The 16031-nt window shown below is 40.5% G+C and overlaps 1 protein-coding gene across 1 annotated transcript in view; it reads left to right on the top strand.

Moving 5' to 3' along the window:
• LOC141471274 (sodium channel protein type 5 subunit alpha-like) overlaps window positions 1-16031 on the top strand; it is a 217763-nt gene that overhangs the window by 31295 nt on the left and 170437 nt on the right. The window contains exons 2-3 of the mRNA XM_074157715.1: window positions 10783-11101; window positions 12808-12926. Of these exons, the coding sequence (XP_074013816.1) occupies window positions 10835-11101; window positions 12808-12926 (386 nt within the window). The 5' untranslated portion in view covers window positions 10783-10834. The remainder of the gene's footprint in view (window positions 1-10782; window positions 11102-12807; window positions 12927-16031) is intronic.

The following is a 16031-nucleotide window of genomic DNA, read 5'->3' as shown; positions in this document are numbered from 1 at the left end:
AAGCCCAAGACTGGAGTAGGAAATTGGCTGTGAACTGGGACAGATGTGTGTTTTCAGCTCTTTTTTGGGTTGTTTCGTTATGGTTCCCTAGGAGTCACTAGCCGGTATTTCACTCTACTTTCAAAAATATTAGCTCAAAACAACTTTTGCCCATGTAACTGCACATTCCAGATCTCAAACATCCCTTTAGAAACAAGACATAAAACAGGAAATATTTTCCATGTTTGTGAGTCCACGGTGAGTTTGAGAGCAATAGGATAACCTGGTTGATCGTGTTTCTGGCAATAACGTGGTTGTCGTTGACTAATTAAATGTGTGCAGTTTGTTGAAGCTGAAGATCCATACTTCAGGCTGTAAATTAATTGTGGGCACTGGAAAGCTGTTGTAGGAGTGTTAGAGTTCGCCACATGCTGGGCTGGAATAGCTCCGTGCTCTGCTCCTGTATCACTATACATGTAGAGGTAGCTGGTCCCTTTTTTCTGAGAAGAGTCAAGCAGATGAAAAGCTAACACACATCACATGCCTTGGATCATATTCCATAATGCTCTGAATTGGGGGGGAAGAGATTTCAGTCTGGATGCCCCTGCTTTGCCAGAGAAAAGCAGACGTGCAAGTGTAGACACTAGGTTCACAGGTACCTACCTACAGGTACATACCAGCACCTAAATTTAGATGTCCTAATAAACAAAATGAATCATCAGGACCTTCGCTAGGGTCTAAAGCGTAGTTTATCTCACTGAAGTAGACATATAAAACAGGACAGATGACTCATGTCCTAACAGGGTCGTCTACTCCCTGAATGTCTAAGATCCTGCATTTCTTTGGTTTGGCTAATCTGTTCCAATGCATCAGAGAAGCTAGATTTTAGTTGATTCATTCAATCCTGTGTATGAGGCTATGTCACAAGAGTTGCATATCACATACAGCTTTTTTAGCTAAAAATTTCTGTAATACATTATTTGTCCTGACTAATCTGAGGAATGGATAGGATATCCATCCTAGGCTACAGGATGGATAAAGATACAGGTGAATGTACAGAGGAGCAGGCAGTATGTGAATTATCAGCCTCTTAACATGGCAAATTAAAAATTAAGAGATCTGACCAAAATCTTCCATTTTCTTGACAAACTTTTATTTTTAGTTGAAATTCTCTTGAGAAAGGAGAAAAAACCAAACTGAATGTTTGAGCAGTGTAGCCACTTTTGTTTAATTTTAAGGCCACATCAGAGTAGGTGCTATTATGCCTGATAGATGCAACATCCCTTGGGGGCTCTTACCTTGCCCCCAATATTCATATATTATTGTGGGTCTCTAGCATAGAAAGAACCCTGGCTATAGGAGGGAATTAGGGTCAAGATATTGGATGATCTGTTGATGCATTTGCTGTTTATCACTGTTATTAGTAATAATAAAGTTATTTTTGGGAATGGTGTTCTTTCTTTCAGGAAGTGCAAACAAGTTCCCAAACTATGGTGCTAGTGCATTTTCCATTTAGACAACATCCTGTATTGATACCATCATCAGATGTTTCTCTTTCACAGGCCACTTGATGTATTATTTTCTGGTTTACTCATTGACTGTTTGGTCCCATAAGCTAAATTAAGCAAGAAGCCACAACAGGGTTTGCAATGCTAGGCCACTATTGTAGGCTTCCAGTGCATTGCGCCTCAGGCCCAATTGAGTATTACCAACCACTCAAGCATGCACCGTTGACACATAAATGCATATTTCGATGTAGCTTGTTAGTAAATGCAATGTCCCCAGCAGTTTTATTTGGATGATTATATTATTGCTAATTAACAGAAAATGTCATGACTTTTGGAAAATAATTGTTTGTGCAATGTGTTATTTACTCTGAGAAATTCTTCCATGTAAAAGGATGAGGAAATTATACAGGGGAGGAGAGGAGGAATATTCAGGACAGCCACAGGGTTCTCAGAAGCTTGAGTCTTGTTGACATCCGTGGGACGTAGCCAAAACCACTCCTGGTAATGTGACTTACTCATATACCTCTAAAATCATCCATGTTCGCCCCTCTTTAGATGTTCCTCATCATTTTCTAAAACTTTAGGTTTTGGTTAGTGTCAGAAGAAGTAAAGTTTAACTCAACTAACATACCAGAACAATGTAGTAGCTAGAAGGCGGCAATCTTGGTGCTAGCATTAAAGACTACTAGGTATTAAAAAAAATACTATGAAAAGTCCCCGGCATCTCTGTCCCCTTGCTTCCGTTGGCCTCATTTACATAATGCTTTAGAGCATTATGTAATTCAAATCAAATCACTGTCAGTCGGCACCAGCATCCATTGCATCTTTTCCATGAAGCTACTCTGAGTCGCTGAAGTAAACGTACTTGAAAGGAATGACGGAAATTAAAAAATTCTGCCTCTACGACGCCAGAGGTCTGACCTATTGCAGTCACACAAAATATTCCCCTTGACTGACATGAGCCGAGGATTGCAGCCCCGGAGCCCATGTAAGCTCTTAACTCTGATTCTTAAGCTTGGCAACCAAACCCAGGGGTTTTTCGATTGCAAAGGGGCTGAATATCCCTCCTCTTTGGACAGTAATAATCTCTCTCTGTCTCTCCGGGGGGTGGAAATCTCTTACATCAGCGTGGAAGATCCACTAGCTTTATCCAAACAGTATTGTCAAATTTACAGTGCACTGAATAATGAATCAAATCTTCAATATACCCCAGCAAGCAGCAACCAGCTACTCCCATATAGTATCCCCATTCAATTTGTCCTTCATGGGTCTGTATTTCCATTACCAAGCAGGATAATTTTGCCAGTATGCTTCTAAATCTGTGCCTTTTGATTTTTCTTCTGTGTATTTTATTGCAAAATCACTGAAAAGGCCTGCCCATTGCTAAGGCTCTGTTAGCACCAAACAGCATCCAAAACCATAGATAGATAGGGACCCTGCATCCCCTGCGTTGAGGGCAACTTACCATGCTAGACAGTGATGCATTGCATAGGACAAAGAGGAGAATAAAGTAGCTGTGCTAAAATCACATAGGATTGGTGTGGATGTCGCTTGAGAGTTATCACAGTGGTCAGGGAGAGGTTTGTGGAAAGGTTATGTTGACTTGGAATAGAGTAGGTGGAAGGGTGAGATAATTTTCTTGGCTAATGCATAGAAAAGGGATAGAAGTGGAGAAGGATGGGAAGCTGGGTGTAGGTGTAGGTTTACGGAATGGGGTGGAGTTCAGTGAAGGATGAAGGATGCTGATCATGGAGCAAAGTGCTCCTGATACTGCAGACTTGGCAGGACCTACTGTCTCACCTCCTATTCATGGGATGTGGAAAGGGGACCTGCCACCTCTCACAGCTCAACGCTGTCTGATTTGGCTCTGTCTCTCCCAGCCTTTCACATCTAGTGTTTTTTGACCCTTCACCTCTGTCCCTTTTGTTTCTGTCTTCTGACAGGAGGAACACCTATATTGCTCTCTTTACTGCTTAAAATGGTGTCCAGTTCTTATGTTCAGCACTAAAATTGTGAGAGAGGCACCAACTTTGCTTATAGAGCTTCATCGATCTTTTCCAATTGAAACATGCCAGTTCTTGTGATAGCATTTATAAGTCTTCTGGTTTTCCCTGCTGATGAAATGTGTCTCCATAATTTAAATGGCAGGGATCAGCGATGCCTTACCTATAACTTTGTGGAAATATATCAGACAGCTTTCCAGCTGTGGCTGCCTCTCCTCTGGAAGCACGCAGCCAAACTTTTGGTGGCCAGCATAAAACCTGCCTTCTCAGCAGCACAACTATCCCATAATGGCTTCAGAATATATTTTAATAGCTATTTTACAACTTCCTATATCCGTTAGAATGTCTTTACAAAACACTCCGTGAATAAAATGGACCAGATTTTATATATTTTATTCATGTGGGCATTCAAAGCACCTAATGGTGAGAGTAGTGTACATTATGTTTGGCACAACATGGAGTTCTCTTGTAGATTTCTTATTTCTTGTTTAAAACCTAGTGACTGCATCCTGAGCTGAAAATATTCCTCTTTATTAGTAGCTCTTTGCAAGCTCTGTTGCTTTAGAGTAGCAAAGGAGCCTGTATCTGAAGGCTGAGTAGTTTATAGCAAAATAACTCTTAGGCCAGTCTCTAGTTAATTAAAATAGACGTTAAAACCTGTTGGGTGCAGAGAATTATAATTTTCAGCAAAATGTAGAGATGTGCACTGGTAACTATAATGTTCTGCTTCCCTCTTGCTTATTTATGTCATCTGGTTGCAACATAATTTGAAATAAAAACACCTGCAAAGAAAGCAGAATATTTTTAGCTCACTAAAAATATATATTTTATCATAAGAGAAGACTTAGTGCCAGCATTTAATTCTTGGCATAACATTTGTCATCCCCAAATACTGTTTCACTATCGGGATGAAATCTTCTGAATTCATTTCCTTTTAGCACATGGTAGCTTTCTGAAGACTTTATCTTATCAATAAGTCATTGGTAATATCAGAATGCCGTGATTCTGATGAGTGAGGTGCCAGCAAGACTCATTAAACTGGATTTAAAAGAAGATACGGTGTAGGCAGTGCTGGCTGTGACGAAAAGCTCATGGGTCGGTGACTCTGAGATTTTGGTTTGGACATTTTATGTCGGGGTTTTTTTTTCCCAATGATGTAAATGCAATGAGTTCTCTTACTTATTTATTTCTGCCCCTGGTCAGCGTGCATGGTGGACAAACAGGGCTTATTTTAGAAAGTCTGTGTTATGCAATGTCATATCAACCTGCAGGTTGCCTTGTGACGTGGGCAGCAAGAGGAACTCTGTCTCACAGCTCCTCCTGCGTCAGACTGGGGCGGATTTCAACACTATGCTTTTCCTAAGAGATCTCCTTCGAAATCTAAGCATTGCAGCTGTTTCTATCAGATTTTCGTGGAATAGAAAACCCTTCCTGCCTGGTCCCCGGCAGCCACCAGTGTCTCTGAAAGTCTCTGCCGTCTTCGGCAGCACCCCATTTCACACCTTTGACTCTGAACTCACCCAACAGGATGTCTCTGGATGAAGAAACATTTGCAGATTGCCTTCACATGTTGCAAAAATATTGAGGGTTTTCCAGCTCCCTGCAAGCTTGGTTACCTTCTAGGTCATTACTTTAAATCCTCAATTACACGCTCTTTGATATTCATACCCTAGTATGAAGGTACTCTCTTTAAAGAAAGTATTTCTATCTGAATATTCCTGGTCCTAATAGATCACTTCCCCAGCTGCTGTGACTTCCCTGGGATGGGTAGAGCTGTGCTGATTTGCGCCAGCTGGAGAGGTGGCTGATTATATTTGTTAGGAATGTGTAGTACAAAAAAATCATTGTTTATGGTCTTGACAAAATTACGCCTGTTGGAAAAAAAGAAACAAGCCAGATATCAGTTTAAGCAGAAGTAATGTGTGCTGCATAAAATTTCAAGGACTGTATTATTCAGTTCCCCCTTGTTGTGATGTGAGCACACAGACACTCAGAGTGTGTATTAACAGCAACTGAAATTTTTCAGATAAAAGACAATTTCCCATGACACCTCCTAGCTGTGGAATTGAAGTGTGGTATAAATATAAGTGAATTAAGTCTCAAAAGGTTCCCTGTTGAACGTCAGTAAAATTATGAAGATTGTCTAAGTCACCTAGACTTCTTTAGCCTCTTGATCTTTATGTATCTTTATATAGAAGGTCTTTATTTGATCTTAATTAAAACCAGGAGTTCTCCATGAAGCCATTATTTCATGGCTGGAATAAAACTTTCCTGCAGTCCTGTATCACCCTGTAGTCTTTTTAAACATCATAAAATTTTAGTGTGTATGTGCAAATTTATGCACAAGAATGTCTGAATCTAGGCCAGTTAACATTAAATTAGATGTGTCATTGTATTTCCCCAGCCTATTATTCTTATACTTTGCAGTGCTCTGCAGGTCAAAGGAAAATGCCAAAGAGATTACATGGAAAAGAGGTGGGGGAGTGGGGGGGAAGACAACAGTAGTCCATGTAGTCTCAAACATTTAAAAGAAACCCATCCTCATGACTGTTTTTGTTACCACAACAGTTAGGAATGGAAGATCTATATTTAGTCACAAATGTTTCTCAAACAAAAGGAGAATTGAGGACTCCTGATTGTTATTTTGTAAGATTTAGACTAGCAGAATTGCAGTGGAAACATACCTGCTGCCACGGGCTATCATCCATCTTCCCAGCCCATGATGAGTAGTAGCTTCTTGAGGGGCATCATGGAAATCAGCAGGGTTAAATGAATACAATCCTACTTGAGGTGAGCATGTCTGATGGTATCTAACCTTTAGCCTGTAAGCGCCGCTTTCACATTGTTGATCTTCAAGTTTGGCTCTTTTATTATCTTTGCCAAGTGTCTGAAATATATGCAGGCGTGTCCTTGATACCACGCCAGGCAAGCAATCCTATGCCATCGTGCAAGCAGAAGATGGAGGTGCAACAAGCTGTGGCTTCTCTGAAGTTAGAGTCCAGCCAGCTGCAGTGCACAGTAAGGACCTCAGCCTCTGCTTCCCCTGTTGCTCCTGGGGGATGAGACCTCCTTGCTGGCTTGTGTCAGCCTCTTGGGCCATGATAAGAGGTTGGTAGGCACTAGGGTGGTGGTCTGAGTCCACAAAGCCCACACAAGAGCAGGCGGGCAGCTAGGTGGATGTGAGGGGGACCCACTTTCCTTGTATTTACACCCCTGCAGGCAATCTGTTGCCCAAAGTGGCCTTTTGGGTGATGGTCACCCATCCGTGGCAAGTCAGGGGAAAGCTTGTAGGGCAGGCAGGTCATGTTGTGAGAACCTGAAAGGTCTTTTGGGCTGGGGTGGCTGAAGCCTATGAGAGTAAGGCTAAAACTGTAATGGAAAATGGCATTTATCTTTCTGAATAAATAGAGGCACTACCAATATCTTATTTGTTTGTACTGTTCTCACTTCTTGCCATGCCATAGAAAATACGCATCTTGGGGCTTTATTTTCATATGCACATTTTGTTTACATAACCAGTACGTTTTTATCAGCAAGAACCGATGTTAACTGAATTTAACAAAGACAAAACAAGAGGGAAATGTTCATTCTGTGCATGGTGATATCACAGAAACAATGTGTTTGAAGCCTTGTACTTCAAAAAATATGCCTGAGAGGAATGGAAAAATCCAGGCTCATACTGTAAAAACGTGAGTCACAACAGCTATTATCTCTTAAGAAATGGCATTCCAGCTCTTTGATTCAGTCATTGATGATTTCCCTTTTTAAGTTGTGGTGCTTTCTTACCCTTTTAAGAAACATCTGGGCTAACCCTGGCTATTTGTAGAAATGTTTGCAATTCATAGATTAAAAGAAATTAGACATAGAAAAGACCCATGAAATTATCTTGTCCATTTCCTGAAAGCATATGAAATTGAAAAAGAATTAGGCTAAATATATATATTAAAGTTTGGAACTTTAACTTATATACAATATGAAGACAAAACATGTAAACATTTTTCAGTTGTAAGGATGTTGGAAAATGTAATTTTTTCAGGAAAAGTAAATAGCAGGGTAGCAAAAGGTCTAACAAAGTCTGTGTAGGATTTTCCAGTTGTTCCTAGATGGCTTTCTTTCTGGAATTTGCAGATAAAATTGAATGGATCTGGTCTTGACAAGTTTGAAGTTGATTCAATTCTCTAATGAGAGTTTTAAGCAAAAATAATTATCTTTTTTTTTTAAAAAAAACCCACAACCCCCCCCCCCAAAAAAAAAAAAAGAACCAAATACTTTTCATTTTGTTTAAATTTTTCTGACTATTTTATCCCACTCATCTTGCCCTATCCTTTTTTTTTTTTTCTTTTTAAAAAACTTTTGACCAATTCTGTTGCCAGAATAACTTTTTTTGGAAGTCGTTAAGGACTTCATTAAGGAAGTGTGAGAAGGACACTGATTTTCTAGTAAGGATTCAGTTTTTGTGATCAAGCAGCACCCATGAAAACTGTGGCACTTAATAGAGACATTCCACACATTCTCTTATCATCTCAGTAAAATTCTCGGTGTCCCTCATGCTATATGGCCACGCCTCCAGTTCAGTTGTATGGAGAAGGTGATGCAGAGGTGGCTGCCACCAGTTTTCCAGCAAAGGGAATGTCTGTGTAGGTTGGAGGCACTCACCCAACCTGTGCTCCAAAGCACCGGAAGCAGGTGGTGCAATGCATGTTCCTGAGCATTAATACTCAGCTAATACCTGAGTATTAACTTTGGTTCTGCGTATGTGTCCATGTCTGCGCAAGCTCAGGTCAGCCACAGTTGGTGGGCAGATTGAGCCCTTGCCCAAGGCAGTGTAGGATGTCTTGTGTTGGCATTAGTGCTACGTTAGGACAAAAGCATGTAAGAGCAGATGATGTGTTTCTCCAGAGTGGTAGCCTAGGAAGAGTGTAAAAACAGGAAAAAAATAAGTAGTCATTCTTGCACACACCCAGGTTCTGTAGGTAAGGGATTTTCTCAGTCAGAGACAGCACCTTTGTGTTTAAAACCATTAATGGCTCTTTTTCCCTTGGATTTGTCTCGTGGCTTTGTGAATCCTTGCCATTTGCAGCCAAGACGTTTCACAGGATAACTGCGCCACGTGGAAAGTGTCTCCAGTGGTTGTTTCAAACCTGCTCCTTTGTGATTTCACTTGAAATTTCTCCATCCTTCTATTATGAGAAAAAGCAAACAATCATTCCACATTCGCTGTCTTCACAGTGCTCATGATTATCTACACCTCAACTAACAGCCCACAATAACCTCCTCTCGGGTTTAGAAACCTAGACTGTGCCCTTCCAGAATTACTGACCAGCCACTGATTTTTGTTTTCCGCTTCAGCACTGAGACAGCTTTCACTGGGAAGAAACAAAAGTCAAAATGACAAAAAAACTCTGAGAATTCTCTGGCCACCTGTACTGATGTCATTTATAGAAAGTGAAATTCTATTTGCTCGCATTGGTGCTGAGTCACAAAGCGTTGAGCATAAGAAAACTCAATTTGTGGGAAAGCTTCTAATTTCCTGTTTGTCAGGAGGAAGGGGATAAAACAAATGATGCAGGGGAGGAGGGGAAAGGAATAAAGAGAATATCTAAATAAAGAAGAATGTCAGAATACCCAAACTCCAGGAAGGCTAATTCATTTTAGCCCTGTTTGTTCAAACATGCGGTAATGTGGAGTATAATGTACGAGCTCCAGTAAATCATTCCTGTATGATCCTGTGATCAATGACAATTTAATGAATTCATTTTAAAACGAAGTCAGAATAGGAAAAACAGTAGTTATTTGAAAGAGTACTTTACTCAAATAAATTGAGTCAATAAATATGCTATTTGTCATGCAGAGTCCAGTTAAAGTCTTGTTTGCTAAAAAAAATGCTGTCATCACAGAGCCTAATAGAAGTAAACTATCTGGAACTATCCACTGTAAGTAGACAAATACCATCTGAAAGCAGAAAACAACAATTGCGGCTGAACAAAGAATTGTGTCCTGCACACATTGACAAATGCAGTAGAGAAGCCTACCTCAAAATCTACTATTTTGTTTGTCACCAGCTTATATTCTGATTTAGTATGAATGGTCTGGTGGTAGTAGAAAGAGAAAGACTGTGTTTATTCTGTGAAATGAGTTTTAATTGTTGCATAGTGAGGATTTCTCTTGCTGGAAAAAAAAGTGCCACTAAAGTCATTATTAAATTGCAAAATAAGGTTTCTGTTAACTTAGATGGATTTGTGCAGGCTACTAGAACAGGAGTCAGCATCATCACTTTTCAAACAGTAGTTTTACATTAATTTTAACAGCTATCCAAGTTGTTTAGTGCGGACACAAGGTGGCTTTTTGTTCTGCTGTGTTTTTCACGCTTGGCTTTATTCATGTAAGTTGAAGAGATGTGGCCATTTCCACTTGTTTTCATTCAGGTGGAGATGGGAAGCATTAGCAGTGAAGCACCATCAGCTCAAGATGGTTAAACCTCACAGGTTTGGGTTAGGTGTTCAAACTGGGGTTGGATAGAAGGAGCCTGGTTTTCAGATGTGATGAACTGGCAACAGTGGCTACTCAGCACCTCTGAAGCTTGAAGTGCTCTTGTGACAATCCCAGGGCTTTGCCAGGCACGTTTGAGCTTGTAACGTCCTTCAGATTGTAGGGTGTGAAGGAGAAGAAAATGCTCAAAAGTCTTGACAGATATCTTCAAGATGGCATTTTCTGTCCCAAAGAAAAATAAAAATTATGTTGCAGAGGCCTAAGAGAGTTTATGAAGAATCTCTGTGTGATTTAAGAATCTGAACTCGACCCTTCACTCTTTAAATTTGGAATAGAACAGCTGGGGCATTTTTAGAGTTTGCATCATGTGGCTGGAGATCGGCTGATTTAAATCTGCCCTGCAGTCATCTTGGGCACATTGTTCACTCACTCCCAGAGCTGCATTTTCAAAAATGAGTTCGGAATCCAAATCCTTGTGGCTTTCAATGAAACTTAAGCTTGTATGAATCTAAGTTACTCCTTAGTTTGGATTTAGGATTTTAAGTGACTGAAAAACTTAAGAATGCTCCACAGTCTATATAAAAAGGTTTTTTAGCTCTGATCACAACTGATTCCTATTGAATTTACAGTTTCGGTCATTTCCATTTTCCTTGATGTTCTGCTAACCACATAAAGATAGATGAAGGGTTTCCTGTCAATAGATAGCCTGCAAGTTATCCGGGTTATTCTTTTCATTTTGGTGGCTTTGTTCTTCTTGCTTTGCTCCTGTCACTAACCTTTGGTACTTTTTTTTTTCTTTTCAGCTGATTCCACTACTAGGAGTAAAGACCAGTAAAGACAAAGCAGGATGAAAAGATGGCTGACTTCTTGTTACCACCGGGTACTAACAGCTTCCACCGGTTCACGCCTGAATCCTTGGCTGCTATTGAGAAACGAATTGCGGAGAAGCTTGCAAGGAATGCGAAGCAGGAATACAGAGAGCAGCTGGGGGAAGAAGAGAAACCTCAGCCCCAATTTGATTTGCAAGCTTGCAAGAAGCTGCCTGATATCTATGGGACTGTTCCTCCAGAGCTCATTGGGGAGCCATTGGAGGACGTTGACCCTTTCTACAATGATCGTAAGGTGAGCACCAGCCAGCCATCCTGCTTCTTTTGTTAAAGCATAGACACTGTCTCTGTTTTGGGGGCTCTGTTTTTTATCTTTCTACAGCCAGTAAAAATATTTTTTTACAGATTAAGGGTCAGAGTTTCAGCATGAGCAGGGCTCACAGAAAACATCTAAGCAGGAGAGCAAAGAGGGATAAAAAGCATAATTAAAACTTGGGTGTTTTCAGATAACTCTAAGTATGAATATGCAGTGCCTGAAGAGAGCAGAGCAGTAGCTGAGTTAAATTAAGCCAGAGGTTTTTATCTACCCTATCTTGCCTTCTGCATGAGCATTGACTCTTCACAGGTCTGTTTATCACTTAAGGCCCTTAATGTTAAGGGCTTCTGGGTGACTTGAGTCTTGTGCTAGCACTCTGCATAAGAGCAGGAGGCACCTCCACAACCGTTCCTGGAGAGCAGCGGTTCTTTTCCTGCTTGAGGGATAGTCCAACTCCATTTAAGTTGAACAAAATAGACTCGAAGGGAGATGTGAGTAGCAAGTGCAATGCTGGCACTTTGCAGAAGGGTAAGCTTCATCCCAAAGCGAGCATCACCTGATGAGGAATCACGTGTAGGCTGGACCAAAGCCACAACAGTGTGCAAACAGCTTCTGTCAAAAGGCTGTTGACAGCAGAGCTGGGCTGGTTGCTTACTACAGTTCATTCCCCTTTCCAGACATTTCACAACACAGGGTACAAAATGAGGCTTGGAAGCACAGTGTATTTTTAGGAAGCTTCCAGTTCTTTCAGGTACTGATGTTCCTGATTTTGGGCTATGTTATTTCCTGTAAACAATGAATTAATATGACCACACTGCTACTTCTATTAAAACAGTGTAGAAACAGGTGCAAGAATTACAGAATAAAAGTTAAATGGATAAAGACAAATGGATTACTTACCTGGAAGGGCCAGAATTAATTTACCTTTTAATTTGCCTGCTGTCCCCGGGCACAAGCAGCAGGATACAGATTTGCAATTTTAGTGTCATGAAGGTCTTGGACTCAAGGTGGACGAATTGCTTAGAGTTTATCTATTGGGTGTCCTGATCCTGTCTCTGGGTGAATGTTAGCTCCTCTGCGCATGGTGGGGCATCTTCAGAGCTCTGTAAATTGGGCTAGCATCCATTCACATTTGATTTAAGATAACTCACAATATTGGTTTCTACTGCTCATATTAACCTGAGTACAATGACAGTGCCTCAGGTCAGATCCTGCTGTGGAGCTGTGCCTCATGCAGCTTCTTACTCAGTGAGACAAAAAACATTGCCTGAGAGCAACAAAGTGCTCGAGGTAGAGAAGACGGAGTAACAACATAGTCAGAATCCTGACACCTGGAAATACGAGCGTCATAAAAGTCCCTCCACCATATTTTAGTCTCCCAGTCAATTTTATTTTAAAAGGTGATTTGGCTCTTTTCCCAGCCCCGTGCTGGAGGTGATGGCACAGGACCCTGTAAGGAGAAGGAAGTAAAGATAGTTGGGATATTTCCATAGAAAAGGCAACAGCTCTGCTGGGAGGCTCTTGGACAAAACTCTTCACTGAATGAAAAGGAATTTGGGGGTCTCAGGAGGGAGTGGGGAAGAAGTATGGGATACTGGCAGGAATTTCCCAATGGGACATGGGCTGGGAAAAGCTGAGCATAAATACAAATACTGAATGTTCTCATTTTCTATTTTGTTTTCCAGACATTTATAGTACTGAACAAAGGGAAGACAATCTTTCGATTTAGTGCCACTCCTGCCTTGTATATACTTAATCCTTTCCATCCAATCAGAAGAGCAGCAATTAAAATTTTGGTACATTCATATCCTTTCTGTTGATTTCTCTTCTTGTGTATTTTATACGGCTTTTAAACATCCATTCAAAGATGGATGGAAGTCAGAAACCATTTTATTTCATTAAGCTGTTTTAAATATTTTGGCTGAATTTGCTTGCACAAGCATAAATGCGCTTGGATTTTTGGTTTGTTTCATTTTATATTGTTATGTGAGCTATGAAAATGACTATATTATACTACTGGCATCAGATAATATGAACTGCACTGGAGAATCTGGTGAGTTTACTCAGGTTTAAAGGGTGGGAAGTGCCTGATCATGTTTAGTAAAGAGTCAGTGGAAGAAACAGGGTGTAGTACCTTAGAAAAGAAGGGAACCAGGAGGCTGGAGCACATCTGGGGAAATCTACATTGATGGAGAGCTTCACTGCTGAGCATTTAAGCAACCTCTCCCATGAGACACTGTGATGCCATATGCAGACACAATTTAATTTTGAACTGTGTCAGAACTGAATTTTTTTGCATTTTGAAAATAGTTTTGTTGGGTTTTGTTAGTCTTTTTATTGCAATGTATTATCCAGGTAGGAATGAAAGCACAGGTTAGCCTGCTCGACCTTTCAATGGAAGGGAGATACCTCATTTCCTCTAGTTCTGAAGTCATGTAATAGATAGATATATGTAGTGGTTGGTTTTGTCTTGTTTTTTTTTAACATAACTACAGAAACATTATATTCTGACATAGTCACTTCTCTCTGGAAGACCAAACTGACCCAAATGTTCAGCTTTGTGTGAACATATCTAAAAACACACCTTTTTTCATGAGTTGCCGACTTTCTCTGCTGTGCGCATGGGAGACCTGGCAGTGATAATTCAAAGACTCCACATGCTGCTGTGTTGATCATGTGATGTTTTAGTGGCAGAAATCCCTCATCTGCAATGCCCATGTCCACCAGAGAGAACTAATAAATACTAAGCAGGTAGCATCCTAGAATATTGGTTTATTATCAAATTTCAGGGGGGGGAAAAAAAGGAAAGAAACCTGATTCCCATGCACTGGGAGGAAAAATAAAAGTGAGAATACAGATATTCTAACAAGAGTAAAAATAGGTGAAGCTTCTAGTAACAATAATTCTGAGCAAAACCAAATATGTGCCATCAGGCAAGACCTTAGTATGGTTACTAAGAATATAGCATAGAATTTTTCAGAGAGAGTTGATTATAGATCAACACGTTATACATGCAAACAGTACAGCACATGCTGCTGCATACCCGGAGCCTAACAGTGTTTATTAGGTACAGTTACATCAACACAGCCTTGCTAAGGTTCGTTGAGGTCAATGCATTTGCAGGGAAGAATTTGAAAACTGAACTTCTCAGAAAAAAAGTGTGTATGCGTGAATATTGGCTCCAGCTTTGGAGGCCTGTTCTGTCTTCTGCTCACTTTCTTCTACACCGGCTGGTGAAGTCAAGAGGTCACAAGCATGTGTAATGTACAGAAACTACATGCCCTTGGTAGCAGTCAACCAAAAGATAAGTATGCAAGAAATCCTTACTATGCTACTTCCAAGGATAAAGACCATAGAGGAGTGAATTTGAAAGATATGTCAGGAACAGAAGTATGGTCAGATGAGGAGTCTAAAATTTTGGGAGTGGAAAGTCACAATGCAAATAGCGTTTTAGTTCCAGAAAGACCCAAGTTGTCACCTTGTATTGATAATGTCAGGAAATCCAACAGCTCAATCTTTGGCAAGCACAGGCGGGAGGCAATGGCTCCAGTCCCAGTGAAACAGCAGTGAAGTTCCTGCATCAGGCACTGATTTGTTTTCGGTCAATAAAGACCTTTCACATCAACCTGAAACACAAAGGCCAATTGGCTGAGCAGGCAGACGATATCCCAGGCAGAAAGGAGCCTGAATCTGCAAGTACTCAAGCAGATAATATCACAGACATGAATCTGGGAAGCAGATATATTGTTTTGCGTGAGTGTAATCAAGCAATCTGTATTTTCCCCATGGCAAAAACCAAAAAAGAGCATTAACAAATGGTGCCCTGTCACATAAGTGTCTGAAGCAACTTCTTTAGGGGATGCCATATTTCCATTTCCAGTCATTGAGTGTACCTTGAAGGCCAGCAGTAGAACAGAAGAGAGAGGACAGACTAAAATCATCCTATATAGAAGCTGGGGGGTCACATTTCTTGCTTAAGTACCTGTATATGGAGTTTTTCCTCTGAGACTTCAGGCAGGATAGATCCTGAATGTTCACTGCTCATCCAGCCAAGCCTGATTAGTTTAGTCATTCAAAAATACACCTTTCCAAGGGAAAAAAACCCCAAACATCCACAGCCTCTTAGTAATGTGAATTACTTCAATTAACAACATATGCCCAAACCTCTTCTAGATATTTCTCTTCTTCAGTCTAGGAGGCCTCATGGAAGGACCACAGCCCAGATGGCTGCCCGCAGCAAGGGCCTGGTGCATTTCTGCCACAGAAGACATGGGGAGTGTAGGTCTGCATCCTGTATATATCAAATGCAAAACAAAAGTATTGCATGAACACTTTTGCCTTCTGCATCATTATTAGCTATTATTAACATCTTTATTTACTATCTCCAGTGATTAATAACATTAAACCACTGCTAACATTTCATTGATGCCTTATGCTGAAAAGATTCCTCTTAGTTCTTCTTGCCTGCAAGCCAAGGAGCGTTCTGTAATGTCCTTAGTTTCTCCAAGCAGTTTGCTGGTCTGTATAAAATCCATAGCAACTGCTATTCCTAGTTTTTCTAGGTGTTATACATAGTTGCTCTTGGTTTGCCACTGATCCAGAATGGAGGTTTGGCCAAAATTACCTTCCTTGGTGCTAGAATTATGGACTCTGGCCCATTAGAAAAAAAAAAAAAAAAAAAGTCTTAAAGAATTTCCAATCTTTGTTCATATTTTCTGCTTGCAACTTTTCTCCCACCTGATTTTACACACTTTCCTCTGTAAGAGAAAATGAGACCTTGTGAAGCACCAATTATATGTACTATTGATTGGGACTAACCTTTGCTTGCACATATTATATGTAATTTGGCAATGATCACTTAAAGAGCCTCTAGTATTCAGTCTGCTAATTAACAATTATCCATCATAAT

The sequence above is a fragment of the Numenius arquata genome, chromosome 12 (assembly GCF_964106895.1).
Source record: "Numenius arquata chromosome 12, bNumArq3.hap1.1, whole genome shotgun sequence".
NCBI lineage: Eukaryota > Metazoa > Chordata > Aves > Charadriiformes > Scolopacidae > Numenius > Numenius arquata.
Note: the sequence above shows the minus strand (reverse complement) of the source record. Positions and strands in the feature narration are given on the sequence as shown.